This window comes from Dasypus novemcinctus, chromosome 8 (assembly GCF_030445035.2).
Source record: "Dasypus novemcinctus isolate mDasNov1 chromosome 8, mDasNov1.1.hap2, whole genome shotgun sequence".
Taxonomy (NCBI): Eukaryota; Metazoa; Chordata; class Mammalia; order Cingulata; family Dasypodidae; genus Dasypus; species Dasypus novemcinctus.
The window spans coordinates 128,421,871-128,440,156 of NC_080680.1; the positions used below are offsets into that span (position 1 = coordinate 128,421,871).

Below are 18,286 nucleotides of genomic sequence, written 5' to 3' on the forward strand. Positions count from 1 at the left end.
CTACAATGAGATACCATCTTACACCCATAAGATTGGCAGCTATGAAAAAAACAGAAGAATACAAGTGCTGGAGAGGATGTGAAGGAAGGGGAACACTCATCCACTGCTGGTGGGAATGCAGAAGGATCCAACCATTCTGGAGGACAGTATGGCGGTTTCTCAAAAAACTAGCCATAGATTTGCCATATGACCCAGCAATACCACTGCTGGGTATATACCCAGCAGAACTGAAAACAAGGACACAAACAGATATATGTACACCAATGTTAATAGCAGCATTGTTCACTATTGCCAAAAGTTGGAATCAACCCAAATGCCCATCAACAGATGAGTGGATCAATAAAATGTGGTATATACACACAATGGAATACTACTCGGCTGTAAGAACAAACACACTACAAACACATGTGATAACATGGATGAATCTTGAGAACCTTATGTTGAGTGAAGCAACCCAGACATTGAAGGACAAATACTACATGACCTCAATGATATGAAATAAACAAGCTGCCCTAGATAGCAAGAGACTGAACGATAGGCTTACAGGAAATCGGAGGGTGGAGGAAGGATATGAGACGATGTCTGCAGGGGTGGAATTTAAGACGAGATGGTGGTAAGTATGAACACAAAGAAGAGATAAAATGGGGGCAAGGGGTTGCCTTTGGTTGGGGCTTTACGGGTTTGAAGGTGGCTGGGGAGGGACGGTTGGATAACGTTGCCCAAAAGTGGGGGGAGGGAGGGGTAGCATACGAACACAGGAGAGGGTCAGGAGGTGGTGGAGAGTAAAATGCCGAGAAAATCATATCAAAATATAATAAAGAGGGTTACCTGTTTAGAATGCTCGGAGGGGAGGATCTGATACAGGACGGGCTCCTGGGGAATGTCTAAATGCTCATTCTGCCAGAGTGGGTGACACCATGGGGTAGAATCCCAAGTAGTGAGAGTGGGGGTGGACCCACATCCTGGGGAGGACTAATGCCACCAAATAGAGGGAACTGTATCCCTCGAGAGAAAGGGTGGCTCCCAGGGCATTGGGGCAGTTGAGCAAGTTAGGCCCTGAACACTATTCCATCTATCTCTGGAAGTGGTTCCTTAGGAAACGGAGGTTGGCTGTCACGGTGGGCACCAAGGTGGAAGGGAAAATGGACGTTAAATGTGTGGAACCAAAGTAAATGGGGGGCAAGAGAGGAGTTTCTTGAGAGTACACAAGGATGGATATAAAACATGTAATATTACACCATAACATATAGGAGATGACAAACCATAATGTAAAACATAGGATAACTAAAAATGTAAAGAACTGTGTATCCTAAAGTATGCACCATAATGTAAGCACAGATATTACCTTGTTAGAAAGCTAATATCTCAGACTCTGTACATCACCTTAAGTAAATATGATGTGAATAGGGTGTAAGAGTATCGCTGTGGAAGGAAAAAGGTTTTGTGGTGGATGTATGGGAGTGCTGTATATTATATATATGCATTGCTGTGGTCTAGGACTCCTGTGAAGAAATGCTGAATAATTAGGGGGGGGGGGGGGGGAAAGGATAGGATGTGGAATTTTTTCAAGTCAACATTCTTTATCTAAGTTCTTTATCTAACTTTATCCAAGTTCTTTATCTATCCTTTAAACCCATCGCTATATGCCATTCCCTAGTAAGGGACCATGACATTATATTGGGCTTCAAATTTCGGGGAGTTCTGGATCACAGAGTGTTTCAACAATGGCAATGGAGGGATACTGGTATGGGATACCAATGACAGGTGATATATGGCTGACAGGGAGCTGTATAGAACATATGTCCAGGGTGCATGGTAATGATTGGATATACTCATAGTGGCAACAATTAAAAACCACAGCAGGGGGGGTACTGGGTTCCTGGCCAGTAGTGCTCTGTCGTGGTCCCTAGGGGAGCAGCGACAGTCTCCCAGGTACAGCGGCGGGGACCGGGAGGGAGTGAGGGTTCAACAGTGAGCCCCTGATGCTAATGACTATGCTTGTGAGCTGATAAACCTAAAATAAGAACAAGGCCTAGAGCAACATTGTGCCTGGGAATTTCCTCCTGTCAGCCTTCATGTTACTCAAATGTGGCCAGTCTCGAAGCCAAACTCAGCATGTAAATGCAATGCCTTCCCTCCAGCGTGGGACATGACACCCGGGGATGAGCCTCCCTGGCAACAAGGGACCACTATCAAATACCAACTGATGATGCAACTGGAAAAGGACCTTATACGGAAGGTTCAATGCGGATCAGCAGAATATCCATGTCTACAGAAAATACCATGACTTTAAAATGCTGTTTGACCTATAGTAAGGGGGAAATGGAAAGGAGAAATGAGTTTATATGGCTACGAGTTTCTAAAAAAGAGTCTGGAGGCTGGCAGAAGGATTGCCCTCATGCACAACTGAGCAGAGTCAGAGAGACAGATAAAGCAGATACAACCCCCAGATATTGGTTCCTTTGAAGGCTAAAGAGACCCATGAGAGTTATGGTCATGGCCGATGGGGTTAACTACCAGGGCAGATGGGCAGATGGCCCCTCTTTGGAAATGGTGTTTATGTGTGATGAATCTGGACTCAGATGGGATCTCCCTTCATAAGACTTTCATGCTAATGTGCTGGAGGTGCAGTTAACGTTGGGGTTTAAGATATATTTAGGGGAATTGAATCTCTGGACTGACAATGTGATAGCCAGGTCCTGAGCCTCAACAGACTCCAGCACCTACAATCTGATTTATTGGACTTACCACACTCAGCTAAGATGGAGTTGAAGAAGGACAACCACCACACCAGGGAGCCTAGAGTGATTACAACTGAAAATAGGAGGATTGCATCCAGCATCCATGTGGAATCTGAGCCTCCTCTTGACATAGAGGTGCAATGGACACAACCAATCCAATGTCCACATAGAAGAGGTGGCATTGGATTGGGAAAAGTGGACATGGTGGATGATGGGTATGGGGAAAGGCAGGAAGAGATGAGAGGTGGAGGCGTCTTTGGGGCATGGAGCTGCCCTGGATGGTGCTTCAGAGGTAATCACCGGACATTGTAAATCCTCACAGGGCCCACTGGATGGAATGGAGGAGAGTATGGGCCATGATGTGAACCATTGTCTATGAGGTGCAGAGGTGCCCAGAGATGTACTTACCAAATCCAGTGGATGTGTCATGATGATGGGAACGAGTGTTGTTGGGGGGGGAGAGGGGGGGTGGGGGGGTGGGGTTGAATGGGACCTCACATATATATTTTTAATGTAATATTATTACAAAGTCAATAAAAAAAAAAAAAAAAAAGAAATGCCTTGCAAGCTACTGACCTCAGGGCATTCCCTTGCATTTTCTTCTTGTGAGACAGGATTAATCTCTTCAGGCAGGGGTTGGAAGGCAGTTTCCTCAGGGCAGACTGGAGGCCCTGCAGTACATGCTGGAGTTTCACTGGTACCCACCTCAGGGCTGGGAGGAGGTCCAGACTCCCTGGGGCAGGCTGGAGGCTGGATGATACAAGTTGACAAGGTGTGGCCTGAACAGGGCAGGCCATGGCAGCCTTATCTGGTAAAGTCTCAGCAGAATTCAGGATTCCAATGTCTCCACCAATATCATCATCATCCCATATGTCTTCATCCCAATTCTCTGGATTCCACTCTTTTCCAATCAGTGCCTTCTCTTCAACTGCAGAAACCCTGTGGGGTTGAAATTTAGTTTCCTTTCTAACTCTGCTACTTGTACAATGAGAGTCTGAGTTTGGGTCTCAGATATTTTGAGCCTGTGACTACAGGAGACAAGATTTTCTTTCAGAGCACATGTAGAAAATTTCCCATCATTTATGCAGCATTAAGTTTCACAGTTCAAGCCTTTAACTCATCTCTTTCTTTTGTAACAGTATCCAGAGTATCTAGGAGGAGCCACCCAACATCATTATACCATTTGACTCCACAAAACTCTGTTAAGGTGTTGAAAACACTCTCCCAGATCCTTGCTTCTTATAAGCATAGAAGTAGAGGAATCCAGTGATGCTATTTTGCATATCTCGACTGCCAACTCACATCGTGGACTGTTAGCAGCCTCTTCATTATTGGAAAGGGAGTCGTCAGTACCCTTAAGTCCAATTAGGGTAGAGAGACAATTGCAAATCTCCCAGAACCACCTCAGACACCCCATGTTTAAGACTGTGTTCCTCAAGAGCTACCCCACTCTCGGTACCATGCTGTATTAGTCAGGATTCTCTAGGGAAACAGAATCAGCAAGAGATATCTGTCAATAATACATGATTTTATAAGAGTCTTTCATGAAGCCGTGGGGATGCACAAGTCCAGGTTCTGCAGCAGACTCCAACCAGGGGCTGCAATGAAAGTCCAATAAAGGTTCTTGACAAGTTTTGGGAGACATTGTCTATCCAAAGATGAGCTGGGAAATTCTCACTCAATGCTGGAATCACTTCCCATCTTAAGGCATTCAGCTGATCGGATAAAGCATCACTCATTGCTTATGGCAATCTCCCTGATTGATGTAATTATAACCAGCTGTCTATGATTTACCACTGCAATAAAATCAATGGTGACTAAAGTCCATAAATGCCCTTGTATTACAGTTAGCCCAGTGCTTCCTTGGCCAAACAACTGGGCACAATTACCTGACTTGACACATTAGTCTAGCCATCACACCCACTGACCAATTTGTCTATCAAAATGCCAGTGCTACACTGCATAGATTATGGAACTTTGTTTTGCATCTTAAAATCAGTACTGTGGGAAGCAGATGTGACTCAAGAGATTAGGCTCCCATCTACCATATAGGAAGTCCAAGGATCAATTACCAGGGCTTCCTGGTGAAGGCAAGCTGACCCACACAGAATGCTGGCCCACACGGAGTGCTGGTCCTTGCAATGTGCTGACTTGCACAGGAGTGCTCGCCTGCATGGAGAGCTGGTGCAACAAGATGAAGCAACAAAAAGAGACACAGAGGAGAGACAATAAGAGATGCAACAGACCAGGGAGTTGAGGTGGTGCAAGAGATGGGGCATCTCTCTCCTACTCCAGAAGGTCCTAGGATCGGTTCCCAGAGCCACCTGATGAGAATACAAGCAGACACAGAAGAACGCACAGCAAATGGACACAGAGAGCAGACAATGGAGGGAGGGGGCAGAAATAAATAAATAAATCTTTTTTAAAAATCAGTACTGTGGTTTTGGCTATTCTAGGGCCCTTTGCATTTCTGTGTAAAATTGAGAATAACTTGTGAATTTCTACCCAAAAACATCTGCTAGAATTTTTATTGTAATGGTGTTAAATCTACTGATGAATTTTTTTTAAAGATTTATTTTTTTAATCTATTTCTCTCCCCTTCCTTACCCTCCCTCCCCTCTTCCCCACCCTCCCTCCCTCCCCACCTCAGTTGTCTGCTCTCTGGGTCCATTCACTGTGTGCTCTTCTGTGTCCACTTATATTCTTGTCAATGGCACTGGGAATCTGTGTCTCTTTTCATTGCGCCATCTTGCTGCATCAGCTCTCCATGTATGCAACACCATTCCTGGGCAGGCTGCACTCTTTTCACACTGGGTGGCTCTCCTTATGGGGCACACTCTTTGCATGTGGGGCTCCCCTATGTGGGGGATACCCCTGCATGGCACGGCACTCCTTGCAAGCATCAGCACTACACATGGGCCAGCTCATCACATCGGTCAGGAGGCCCTGTGTTTGAACCTTGGAACTCCCATGTGGTAGGTGGGTGCTCTATCCATTGAGCCAAATCTGCCTCCCCTCTACTGATCAATTTTAGGAAAATTCATATCTAGCAATACTTAGATCTCCAATCCCAAAAAAAATTCTATGTATTTATTTAGGTCTTATTTCATTTATCTGTGCAAAATTTTGTAGTTTTCAGTGTAGAGTTCTCATACATTTTCTGTTAAATTCATTGCTAAGTATTTCATATTTTGGTGTTTTGCTTTTTAATCATTTTATTGAGGTATAGTTACATGTGGTAAAATGCACACATCTTTAATGTACCATTTGATGTGTTATGACTAATGTCTACACTCATCCAACCACTAACACAGTCAAGATATAAAACATCTATCATTATTTAGGTTCCTTGAGCCTTTTGCAGTTAATCCTCCACAGCCTGTTCCCGACAACCACCAGAACTACTGTTCTAGAACTGCACAGAAACAATAACACAGCATGCACTCTTTTTATGCTGGGGCTCCTCTTCTCAGCATCACGTGTTTGAAAACCATCCATGTGACTGTGGGTGTTGGGAACTCTACCCGGAGGGTACTGTAGCTGGCTCAGTCCAGCTCCAAAAGCCAACTGTCCAATTTTCAGGAGTTTTGCAAGTCAGCTGATGACATGTTGGTAGCTTACAAGAAGCCAGTTGGGGAGTATTTACAGCTTGGAAGTCAACAAATGCTATAAATCAAGACTTTTTGGGGGAAGGGAGGGAATAGGGAAACTAATTTACCAAAGCCCCACTGGCAGTACTTCTTTACTGATGAGTAGTTGACCATTATACAATAATATAACATTTGTTTATCCAGTCACTTGTTGATGACGATTTGAGTTATTTCTAATTTTCAGCAATTGTGAAAAAAAGCTGCTATGAATATTATGTACAAGTCTTTTATGGATTTTTTTTTTCATTTCTTTTGGTAAGTATGTAAGATTAGAATTGCTGAGGCATTTTTTATATATATATGGTTATCTATAAGAGAAACTGACAAATATTCCCATAGCAAAATAAATGATGCTATAATTGTACTTATTTACCAGAAATGTATGAGAGTCCCAGTTTCTCCAAATTCTTACCAACGCATGATGTTGTCAGTCTTTTTAACTTTCACATTCTTGTGGGTATGAAGCAACATCTTAATATAGCTTTAATTTACATTTCCCTGATAACTGAGAACTTTGAGTGTATTTTTATGTGCTAACTAGCTGTTTGGGTATCTCTTGTAAAATGTTCAGCTCTTTTACCCATTTTTATTGTTTTGTTTGTCCTTTTAATTGAGTTGTAAGCGTTATTTTTTTTTAAGATTTTATTTATTTATTATTTCTCTCCCCTTCCCCCCCACCCTGGTTGTCTGTTCTCTGTGTCTATTTGCTGCTTCTTTTTTGTCTGCTTCTATTGTTGTCAGCAGCACCAGAATCTGTTTCTTTTTGCTGCGTCATCTTGTTGTGTCAGTTCTCCGTGTGTGCGGCGCCATTCCTGGGCAGGCTGCACTTTCTTTCTCACTTGACGGCTCTCCTTACAGGGCGCACTCCTTGCGCGTGGGGCTCCCCTATGCAGAGGACACCCCTGCATGGCAGGGCACTCCTTGCGCACATCAGCACTGCGCATGGATCAGCTCCACACGGGTCAGGAACCCCGGGGTTTGAACCATGGACCTCCCATGTGGTAGGCAGACGCCCTAACCACTAGGCCAAGTCCACCACCTGTAAGCATTATTTATATAGGCTAAATACAAATCCTTCAACAGATATATGTATTATGAATATTTCTTTTGATCTATGGATGACTTATTCATTTTCCTAATGATAAGCAGAAAATTTAACTTTAATCAAGTTAAATTATCATTTTATTTTTATGGTTAGTACTTCATTCTGTGTCCTATCTAAGAAATATTTTGCCTAAAAAGTCATGAAGGTTTTCTCTTACATTTTCTTATAGAAAAGTTTTATAATATTAGCATTTATGTATAGGTCTATGATTCCTTTCAAATTAATTTTTGTATATGGTGTGAAGTAGTGAGTCGAAGTTATTTTTTCTCCACATGAATATCTAGATTTTCCAGCACCATGTATTAAAAAGCTTTTCCTTCTCCATTGTGTTCTGTTGGTGCCTTTGTCAATAATCAGCTGACCATATATAGTGGGTCTATTTCTGGACTCTATTTTATACCACTTATCTATGTCTATCTTTTCACCAATAAGACATTGTCTTGATTACTATATAGAAAATCTTGATATTAGGTACTATAAATCTTCCAAGTTTGTTCATTTTTAATATTAGTTTTGGCTATTCTAGGTCATTTTTATTTCTATATATACTTTAGATCCACCTTATCAATTACTACCAAAAAAAAAACTTACTGAAATTTTTATTTGAACCACACATCAAATCTACATCTCAATTTTTTTAAAAAATGATGTTAGCAATATTGAGTCTTTTGATCCTTAAACATGGCATAGCTCTTGCTATATTTAGATCTTTAATTTCTCTCTGCAAAGTTTTGTACATTTTAACTAAATTCATTGCTAAGTATTCAATGTTTTTGATGCTATTATAAGTGACAGAATTTTTATTTCATTTTCAAATTGTTTGATACTATGGTACAGAATTTTCATACATTGAACTTCTAGTCAGCAACCCTGTTAAAATTCATTTATTAGCCTTAATAACATTTTATAGATTCGTTAGGATTTTCTATAAACATAATAATGGAATCTGTGATAAAGATAGTTTTGCCTCTTCCTTTCTAATCCCAGTCTTTCTTCCTTTCTAACCTGCTCTTTCAGTTCCTTCTCTTGACTTATTACCTGGAGAGGGCTTCCAGGGAAGTGTCAGCAGAGTGATGAGAGCGATGAAGGCTGCTGTCTTTCTGATCTTAGAGGAGAGCGTGGCAGAGGCCATTATCCAGTTGAGCAGGTCCCCTGGTGGCGAAGGGCAGGTAAAACTGTCTTTGTTCACAAATTCCATTGTTGTATTCAGAGAACTAAGGAAACCACCAAAGGCTACTGAAACTAGAGAGTGAGGGAAAACGGACTTGGCCCAGTGGTTAGGGTGTCCATCTACCACATGGGAGGTCCGCGGTTCAATCCCCGGGCCTCCTTGACCCGTGTGGAGCTGGCCCATGCGCAGGCTGATGCACGCAAGGAGTCCCCTGCCACACAGGGGTGTCCCCCGTGTAGGGGAGCCCCACAAGTGCGCCCCGTAAGGAGAGCCGCCCAGCGCGAAAGAAAGAGCAGCCTGCCCAGGAATGGCGCCGCCCACACTTCCCGTGCCGCTGAAGACAACAGAAGCGGACAAAGAAACAAGACGCAGCAAATAGACACAAAAAACAGACAACGGGAGGGGGGAATTAAATAAATAAATGAATCTTTTAAAAAAAAAAGTGAATTGAACAAGATCAAGGGGTAGTGGACAATATTTAACAAATTTGTTATATTTTTGAATACTAGTGCTTTTCCTTAATAGATAGAAGACTATTCAGATTCTCTATTTCTTTCTATTTCAGTTTTGGTAATTGTGTTTTGGGAAGATTGCTTACTTTACATTGTCAAATTCTTTGACATAAAGTTGTTCATAGAATCCTCGTGCTATTCACTGAATGCAGTAACCCCTCTCTTTCCTTCTGCGTGATGGCGGCTTGTGTTCATCTCTTTCTCCTTCACCAGTCCTCACTGCAATTTCTTAAACTGCTCTCCTGAGATATAATCCACATAGAATACAATTCACTATTTAAAGTGTACAATTCCATGGTTTATAGTGCATTCGTAGAGCTGTGCAGTCACCACAACCTTAGAACAGTTTTGTTACTCCAAAAAGAAACTCATACCATTAAGTCACTCCCCATTTCTTTGAGTTTTATTGATTTTAGTAATTGTTCCACAAAACCAACTTTTGGCTTTGTTAGTTTCCACGTGTTTGCTTTTATTTTGTTGATTTTTTCTCTTACAGTATTACTTCCGCTCTTCTGCTTACTTTGGACTTACTTTGTTGCTTAGTGCTTAAAGGCGGAGCCTTAGGTCACTGATGTAAACCTGTATTTTTTTTCCTAAGAGAAGAGTTAAATCTGAATTTTCCATCCCTGAAACTTGAGATTCTGCAGTAGCCAAGGTTTGAGTCACACTGCTGCAGGACCCCGTGAGCGCCACGAAAACCCGAAGTCACGGCTCCCGCGAGGCCGCTGTGGGCTCCCCACGCCAGCAGGAAGTGAAGGGACGTAGACGGGCTGTTCTTTGGGCAGGGGTCACCGACCCCGACCGCTGTGAAGTGGCAGCGGTGCTGCTGCTCGGTCGGCGCGGAGAGGGGTGCGCTGGATGAGGCGTTCCCTGGAACACGGGGCTTCCACGCCCGGTGTCAGCCGTGACCAGACACCCGCAGCAGCCGCGGCCTGGCTCGGAAGCGGGGCTCAGCCCCCTCGGGGGCGACGAGCCCCCCGGAGAGCGAGGGACTTGACTGGGTGCAGAGGGCGAGGCGGAGCGCTTCCAGGGAGGCGCCCAGGCAGGCGCAGCCACCCCGACTGGAGCGTGTCCCACCAGCCCTCCCATTTAACTTTCTTTCCTTCTGAAAGATCGCAAGGGCCAAAGCCGTGAAGAACCTGGGGCAGTACCCGGGGCAGGGACCTCCATGGCCCCCAGACCCTCCCCGTGCTCGTGGGCGCCTCCCTCCCACGAGCGTCCGCTCGAGGCCTGCTCTGGACACGGGGGCGCGCTGGCGCCGCTCGCGGGCGAGGGGTCCTCCGCCTAAGCTCGCGCGCCCTGGCTCCCGCGCTGGGTGCTCGGTTCGCACCGGGGCGCCTGTGCCGTTCCAGGGGCGGGAAGCAGCCGTTCCGCGCGCGGGGCGGAGGGCCGGGGAGACCGCGCCCCTTCTTGGGCCCGGGGCGCCGTCCTCTGTTGGAACTGCGAAGCGCAGTTCCTTTATAAACGGCGAGTTCACTCCAGAATTCGTCCAGGGCAGTCAGAGTGGCAGGCAATTCAGGGGAAATACGCGTGCGAATAAAAGTCTAACTATTGAACGGATGCCAGCGCCGGAAAGGAGACGCTGAGCATAAAGGCGGTATAAGAAATCCCAAGACAGAAGCTCCGGAGGCCTGACTCCCTGTCAGCAGGACAGATGCGCAGGCCGCAGGAGCTCGCGGGCGGCTGCGCCTCTTTGCAAACTCGCGAGCCTTCTGCCAGTTCTTTTGGTGCGAGGGAAGGACCCCTGTATCTGTTTCTTTTCCCAGTTTCCCAGATTACTCGGGCCCCCTCCACCCACAGCCGTCCTCTGCGTGCTCCCGCTCCCCGCCAGGTTTGCTTTGCTCCCGCACCCCTCCCTCGGGTCAGGTCCAGGAGGAGGAGACGGTGCGGCGGCGGCTTGGCAAGGCCGAGGGCACGGCTTTACAAGAGCCTCCCCGCGGTCCGGGCCGGGACCTGCAGGTGCAGACCCTCCTGGCCCTCCGCGCCCCTCGCCCAGGGGTCCCACCCGGACCTGGGCTGAGCCCAGCACGCCGGCCGGCGTCGTCCCTGTCGCAGCGCAGCGCCCGTGTCCACTCAGGCTGGGCCCTGGACGGCGGAGGGGGTACTGACGAGGCTGGCCAGTCCGTGTCCTGACTCCCAGGAAAGGAAGGCCTCGTGGAGGCCGGCACTGTCTGCGGCCTCTCCGTCCCCAGAGTGGGTGCTGAGCGTGGGCGGGGCTGGGAGCGTGGGCAGAAGGACCGGCTGGGAGAGGCGCCTCTTCCTCCTGCCTATTCTTCCAGGCGAGCGCCTCGAGAACTGCCGAGGCCACCAGCGTGGCCCTGTGTGCACAACGCCCCGAAGGGCGGCCACCCTGTGTGTGCAAGTCACCCACACAGGACGGCATCCTGTTGAGGGGTATCTCAATGTATGCCCCCCAAAAAAAAATCCTGAGAAAAGAAATTGGATTCAAATAGTTTATTCCGGTGAGGTTACATTGTGTCTCTAAAAAAGACATGGGCAAGTCCTAACCTCATCCGGGGTCTTTGAAGACCAGGTTGGCTCAGATGAGGCCGCACTGGATGGGGTGGGCCTAAGGCAACATGGCTGGTGTCCTGCTGCAGGAGAGAAATGGGGGCGCAGCCAGAGGAGGGAGACGGGGAGGGCAGGCAATGGAGCCAGGGGAGGCAGAGCGGAGGGCAGGCGCCACTGCAGCCCCCTGGGTTCCAGAGGGGGCCAGCCCCGCGGACACCCTGATTGGGACCGGCCTCCAGAGCCAGCAGGCAGTAACCTCCTGCCGCCGGGCGGCCGCATGGGGCTCCGTCAGCAGCCCTGGCCGCGCCCGGGAGGTCTGAGGACACAGGCTGAGGACGTGGCATTGGCGCAGCAGCAGGCAAAGGCTCAGGAAGGGCTTTCAGCAGCAGCCGGTGCGAGGCCTGAGGAGCCACAAGGGCGAGCCTGCAGGCTGTGCCACGGGCGGGCAGCTGGGCCAGGTAAGATGACCCCCTTCCTGGCCGGCTGCCCCACGCATGCTGCCAGCCCTCTGGCAGCTGCCGGGCTCCACGGGCCACGAGCCGACATGCGAGGGTGGAGCTGGGAAGAGGGGAGCCGGAGTCCAGAGCAGCGCCACAGGAGGACGCCAGCTCGAGCCCCAGCCACCCACCTGCCCAGCTAGACCCCCACCCTCCACCCTGCCTCCAGGTCCAGCCTGCTCAGACGCAGCCCCGGGGGTCCTGCCGATCCCAGCTGGGCGGAAGCTCCACGCCGTGCCTGCCCCGAGGCCGCAGGCCCGACCACCGCCTTCCCACGCTGCTCCTGGACCCGGGCCCCGCCCCAGCCCGCGCCCACCTCCCAGGACCAGGGTGTCTCGGGCGTCGGACCCGGCAGGCCCTCCCTCGGCCAGCCCCCAGCCTGCCGGACGGGCGCCCACCCCTTCCCACCGCAGCTCCCCTCCCCACCCCCAGCAGACCCCCAGGGGGCGCCGGGAGCCCCGCGGGACCCCAACAGAGAGGCGGAGTCCGGAGGAGACTGAGGCTGTTTATGCAGAATCAGGAGGGGATGGAGCGGGAAGCGGGGCGGGGCCGGATGCTGGGACCTGCCGCGGGTCGCTGCCCTGGCGACGGCGAGACCTCTCCCCTGGAAAAGAGGAGGAGTCAGCGGGGCCGGGCGGGCGCGGTGGAGCGGCGGGTGTGGACCCCCCAGGCCGCGTCTCCAGGACTGAGCAGACAGCGGAGGGTCTCCCTGCCGCAGAGCCGCTCGCCGCGTGTGAAGGGGGGCAGGGGGCTTCAGGCGGAGGGGGCGCCTGGCGGCAGGGAGGCTGGGCTGCTCGCCATCCCGGCTCGGCGACCCCGGCAGGTGACCCAGGCAATGGGCGCGGCGCGTGGCTGCGCTCCTGGCTCCTGTGAGTGCGGCGCGTGGCTGCGCTCCTGGCTCCTGTGAGTACGGCGCGGGCAGAGGCCCGACCACCTGCCCTTCGGCTTAACGAGGGGCTGAGGGGCATTTTGGTGCCGGGCAGCCCCCCACGGCCTCTGGACGGCCTCTTGCCCCAGCCCCCGCACTCGTGTCCTCTGAAAGTGCCCACTTACCCTAATTTTTTCCTGGGGTACAGGTTTCTGTAGCATAAAGGAAACACGGGATTCATAAGACCCAGGGGGCTGCCGGGACCCCAGGCCCCTCCACGCGGGAAGGCAGGGCCCACAGACCCTGCTTCGCCGCGGAGGGAAGCCCGGCGCGCTAAGCAAACGTCCTCCATACCGATTTGCTTGGGGAAGACAATTCTCTTGGGGTTGAATCCTCTTCCTTCCGCAACTTTCCGAAATTCTTCCAAGGCTTCGGGGTTGATTTCCGGGTCTTTCCCTGCAGGCGAGGCCAGGAGGAAAGCGGCTCCCGCGTCCGCGCGGGGAGGAGGCGGGCGCCGCCTCCGCTGCCTGGAGGGACTGGCTGGGGACCCCACCCACCCGGGCGGGGGCTGGAGCCCGGGCGCCGGGCGGGGGAGGAGAGCTTGATGGGAAAGCGGAGCGGGGGCTCCCAACACCTGAGGGGGTCCCCCTGCGGCTGAACTGGGGGACACGGAGAAGGCTCCACATTGGACACAGCGGCGCGTCCCGCTGGGATAAGAAAGGATGCCGGGAGGACCCCAGCCTCAGAGCAAACGCGTCTCCCCTCGGGGGACCAGAAAGCATCCCGGGGCCTCGTGCCTTCAGGGGGGAAGGGTGCTGTCACCCCAAAGTGCACTCGGACCCCCCCTCCCCGTCGTAGTTAAAACCCTGGAGTGGGGGTTTCCTTTTCCGCGGGCCCCTCCCCGCACCGCTACGGGAGACTCCCGAGGCGCAGGGGGTAGGGGCTGGGAGGTGCCTCCCCCTGGGCGGGGTCTGGGCCCTCCTCTGCCCCTCCTGCATTCCCACGGCCGAGACCTAGGGGCTGGGAACCCCGATCCTGGGCTCCAGGGCCCTGGCGGGCAAGGCGAGGGGGGTGGGAGGCGAAGGGAGCAAGGCGGCGGGAGGGGTCTCCTGGGCCGGCTGACTCACCCACGAGCTTGCCCATGCGGACCTGCTCGTCGCCCAGCTCGCCCTCGCAGAAGAACGCGTAGTGGTCAGCCGCGCGCATCTTCTGGAGGTCCACCTTTCGCCTGCCCCCGACTGCGGAGGGACATTGTGGGCCGAGCCACGGCGTCCCTCCAGGAAGGACGGTGGAGACACGGTGCGGCCCACAAGCCCCTCTGGCTGCCGGAGCCCCTGCCCCATGGGGTCCCCACTCCCAGGGACCCAGCGTGTGGGGAGAAGCCCCCAGCCCGAGCCAGCCACGTGGAGGAGCCCCAGGGCAGCTGGGGTGGGAGCTGGGGGTGCTCCTCGCCCCCTGCCCTGGGCACAGCCCTGGCCCGTGAGGGCCGCCTAGAAGCTCAGCCCCTCAGAGCGGGCACTTCCCGACCTTAAGCCCGACGGCCAGGGGGAGGACGGGCAAGCGTTTATAGGAGGGAGGGCATGGTGCCGGCCTGCTCCCCCTCCGGCCCAGGACTCACAGGCACTGTATTTGCCGGGCTCGTCCATCATCTCCAGGTCCACTTTCACCTCCTGGCACTGACCGTCCACCCTGGGAAGCAGAAGCCAGTTTGGGAATGCAGCTGGGCCTCCCACCCGGCCCCTCAGAGTCCCCGGGGCAGGGGCTGCGCCCCGGCATCTCGGTGTCATCAGGCCACTGGCCCCCTCACTGTCCCGGCCAGCCCAGCTGGAGGCACAGTCTGTGGCCACAGGTCGGCTCCCGAGAGCGGTGCTCCCTTCCCAGCCCCACCCGTTCACCCCCAGAGTCGCCCAGGACGAGCCCTACACCCGCCGGACCCACGAGGGAAAGGTTGAAAAAGAAGAGCAGCCGGCACTGGGGGAAGTCCTGCTGGCGGGAGCCGCACAGGTGCAAGCCCCCAGGTGGGAAGGTGCAGAGGTGCGAGTCACACAGATGGCGGGCACACGGGGCCTTCAAGGGGGCTCCCCACTGCCCCCAACTTTCTTCCTGGCGTCTTACACCCCCTCTTGGTCATTGCTCAAACCCCTTGCCCTGAAAATGCTCACGGGGCCGCGGGTTAGGGCCCCGGAGGCGCACCTGCTGCCCTCTGACCCGGCCTTTCCTTGGGGCCCAGCGCGCCCCTGCCCGGGGACCCACACTCACAGCATGCCGACTCTCACTTCCAGGTCACCCCCCTCCAGAGCCGTGATGTTTATGGGGGTCAGGGCCTCGGTCTTCCTCTTGCAGTCCTTGTCTGCAACTATGGCCTTCAGGTACCACTGCCCCGACACCTGGAGAAAGCTGCTCTCCGTTGAGGCTCAGAAGAAAGCCCGGCAGCCCCCAGGCCCTGCGCTGCCTGAGCAGCTGGCCGAGGCCCACCGCCCCACCCAGCAACCTGGCCAGGCGCCCTCCCCGGGCCCACCCCGACTGCCAGGACCCGTGCCCTGCACCTGGGCACTGACCACAGGTACCCGGCCCCATGCGGCACAGTGAGGTCAGCCGGACCCACCCTCCCGCACCCTGATCCGTCAAGCAGACGCCCTTGGCCCTGTCTGTCCACCCCCCCACGAGAGGGCAGGGCCCCGGGCTGAGGTCTCCTGGGATGGGGAAGGGGCAGGGTCTCCCGCCAGCAGGCACAGCCCCCCGCCCCTGTCCCCTGCAGCCCACCCGCCCCATCCCAACCGCACATCCAGATCCCCAGTGTCCGAGGTCCGCAGGGCGGCCACCAGGCCGAGGCCGACGGCCAGGAGCAGGGCCTTCATCTCCAGGGTCCACGCTTGCCGGGGCTCAGGGGCTGCAGCAGCTTCTCGCACTGCCGCCTTTATACCCCGGCTGGGGGGGCGTCCGTGGGAACTTGGCCCAGATGCCGACCAAGCTGTGAGGTGGCCAGTTCTGCAGTGGAGCAGATAAATGTCATTATTGTTGGAAGTTGCTGAATAGCAGCTTGTGAAACTCCCAAACACCCAAATCCTTCCAAGCCTCCATTGTCCAGAGGAACAGACCGTTTATTTCATCAAGAGCCACGGCGGGCAACGCTCGCAGGGCCACAGACCCTCCCCCAGCCGCGCGGCCCAGAGCCAGAGGTCTGGCTCTGGGCCGCGCTGGCCTCCAGTGTCCCCGCACAGGCCGCGGTCAGCCTCAGAGCCGCCCTCGAAAGAGGAGGCTGCCGCGAGAAGGGGCCCAGAGGGCGCAGCACCCGAGCCCTCGGGGGCTGAGGCCGGCCCAGCCCTCCTCCCCGCCCCGTGGACTACCCCTCGGCCCTCACTCTACCACTGCCCCGTTGCACACGGCCCGCCCTTTCCCGGTCACCTCTGACCCTTCTCCACTCCCCACAGTCTCTCCTGACCGCCCTCATGACCCCTGCCTTCGACGGGGTCCGCGTCCGGGGGCTCTCGGAGACCCTCCCTGCGCTGCCGAGGTCAGCGCCGCTTCCCCCAGGACGCGGGGGTCTCCTTCCTGAGCCCGCTGGAAGCCGAGCCCGGCGGGCTGCAGGCGGCCCCTGCGGCGTCTTCACGGCCCTGCCGCGTGGGTTCTGCCTCCCCCAGGACTTTCCAGATGCCTCCTGGGCTGGAAAGCACAGCGCCAGGCGCCGCCCCGGGCGTCCACAGGAGGCGCCAAGGTGACCTCTCGCTCCAGGACAGAAGGAGGGTCTGCCCAGCGCGAGGCACTGGCGACCTAGCTCTGCCTCCGGAAAGAGTTAAAACCACGACCCTGCCTCGACAGCCCCCCAAGAAGAGCTCCAAAGGAGCCCCAGGTTCACATGTCTGAAAACACAAGCGGCACACTAGATGGAAATAGGAGCATTTTAATACATATTATACGGTATTACATACTATGTAACATCATTTTTTTTTCCTTTCAAAAAGGCTTTCTAAAACAGGACACACAATCCAGAAGACAGGAAGGAAAAATAAATTTGGCGACATAAAAATTAAAGCTTCTGTAAAGCAAAATGGAAAAAAAAAAAACCAAATACTTCATCAAAAGCAAACACAAACTCGGGAAGGAGCAATTGCAGCACGCGACCGTCGAAGCCACTGGGGCCGTAAAGGAATTTAGTGAAAGGACTGTTATCAGAGGTGAGGGCACATCAGAGGGGAGCCACGGGTCGATTCCCCTGGAAGGCTTGGCCACCACGAGCTGAAGGCTGGACGGAGCCGGTGGGAGGTGCAGCAGGGAGCTGCTGGGCTATCCAGGGCAGGAGGGAGCCGGGAGGGAGGCCTGTCCGCCCTCACTCCCGCCCTTCGGCCCTGGACAGTTCCTCCCGTCCACCAACCCAAGAGAGACCCCGAGGCCCAGGCGCTGTGGTCTGCAGAACCCAGGGCCTCCCAGCACCCAGGGCAGGGCAGGGCAGAGCAGGGATAGAGCCTGAGGGCAGGCAGGTGGAGAAGAGCCGGCAGGAACTTGATTTCCTTAACACGGAAAGTCTTCTTAAAGTCAGTAATCAAACCCTACACAACTCAGTAGAAAATCGAACGAAGAGAACAAGCAATCAGTTCACAGAAAGAGGCATAGGAATATTCTTAAATAATTTGTAATTCGAATGCAAACTAAAACAACAGTTAATTATGTGTTCCACCTACCAGAAAGACAAAGATTCACAAGTTTAACTCACAAGGTTGGAAAGGGTGCGGGAAAATAGCAACTTGCATACAGTGTTACTCGGTGGGTACGTGGGTGCAACCTCTTGGTAGGGCAAGCTGGCAATGTCCATCACAAATTTCAAAATACATCCTACATCGCATTTCGAGGAATTTTTCCTACAGACACATTTAATGTGCACATGAGCACACACTCAAATGTATGTTCAAGGATGTTTATTTCAGCCCCCATTATAGTTCAAAAAAACTGGAAGCCGCCCAAGAACTCATTAACCAGGGACTGATTAGATAAATTATGGTAGCCCAAAAATGAATTACCATGAAGCAAATCATTTGAATTGGGTGTGTCTCTATTGCTAACACGAAGATATCTCCAAGTTACACTGTTTAAAAGGAGGATGCAGAAGGAGCGAATACAATAATACCTAGACTTCCAAGTAAGAAAAGCAGGCACGCCGACTCCCCCTCACTGCTCCTTATACGGAGCAGTGACAGATCAAATGTTAAAAAGGGAAAACAGAGAGTGCCTACAAC

The 18,286-nt window shown here is 52.7% G+C and overlaps 1 protein-coding gene across 1 annotated transcript; it reads right to left on the bottom strand.

Moving 5' to 3' along the window:
- Positions 1-11,618: 11,618 nt before the first annotated feature.
- Positions 11,619-15,971, bottom strand: LOC101413342 (lipocalin-1). The gene is made up of 7 exons (XM_071217119.1): positions 15,839-15,971; positions 15,315-15,442; positions 14,674-14,744; positions 14,183-14,293; positions 13,410-13,511; positions 13,241-13,267; positions 11,619-12,091 (listed from the first exon to the last, which is right to left on the bottom strand). The coding sequence occupies exons 1-6, from the start codon at positions 15,911-15,913 to the stop codon at positions 13,242-13,244; spliced, it is 513 nt and encodes a 170-aa protein (XP_071073220.1). The 5' UTR covers positions 15,914-15,971; the 3' UTR covers positions 11,619-12,091; position 13,241.
- Between the last annotated feature and the right edge of the window lie 2,315 nt (positions 15,972-18,286).

Coding starts and splice junctions, on each gene's coding strand:
- LOC101413342 (XM_071217119.1), bottom strand. CDS start 15,913: ATGAAGGCCCTGCTCCTGGCCGTCGGCCTCGGCCTGGTGGCCGCCCTG. Junction 15,443..15,838: donor CGGACACTGGGGATCTGGAT/GTGCGGTTGGGA, acceptor AGCTTTCTCCAG/GTGTCGGGGCAGTGGTACCT. Junction 14,294..14,673: donor GCCCGGCAAATACAGTGCCT/GTGAGTCCTGGG, acceptor GTCCCTCCGCAG/TCGGGGGCAGGCGAAAGGTG.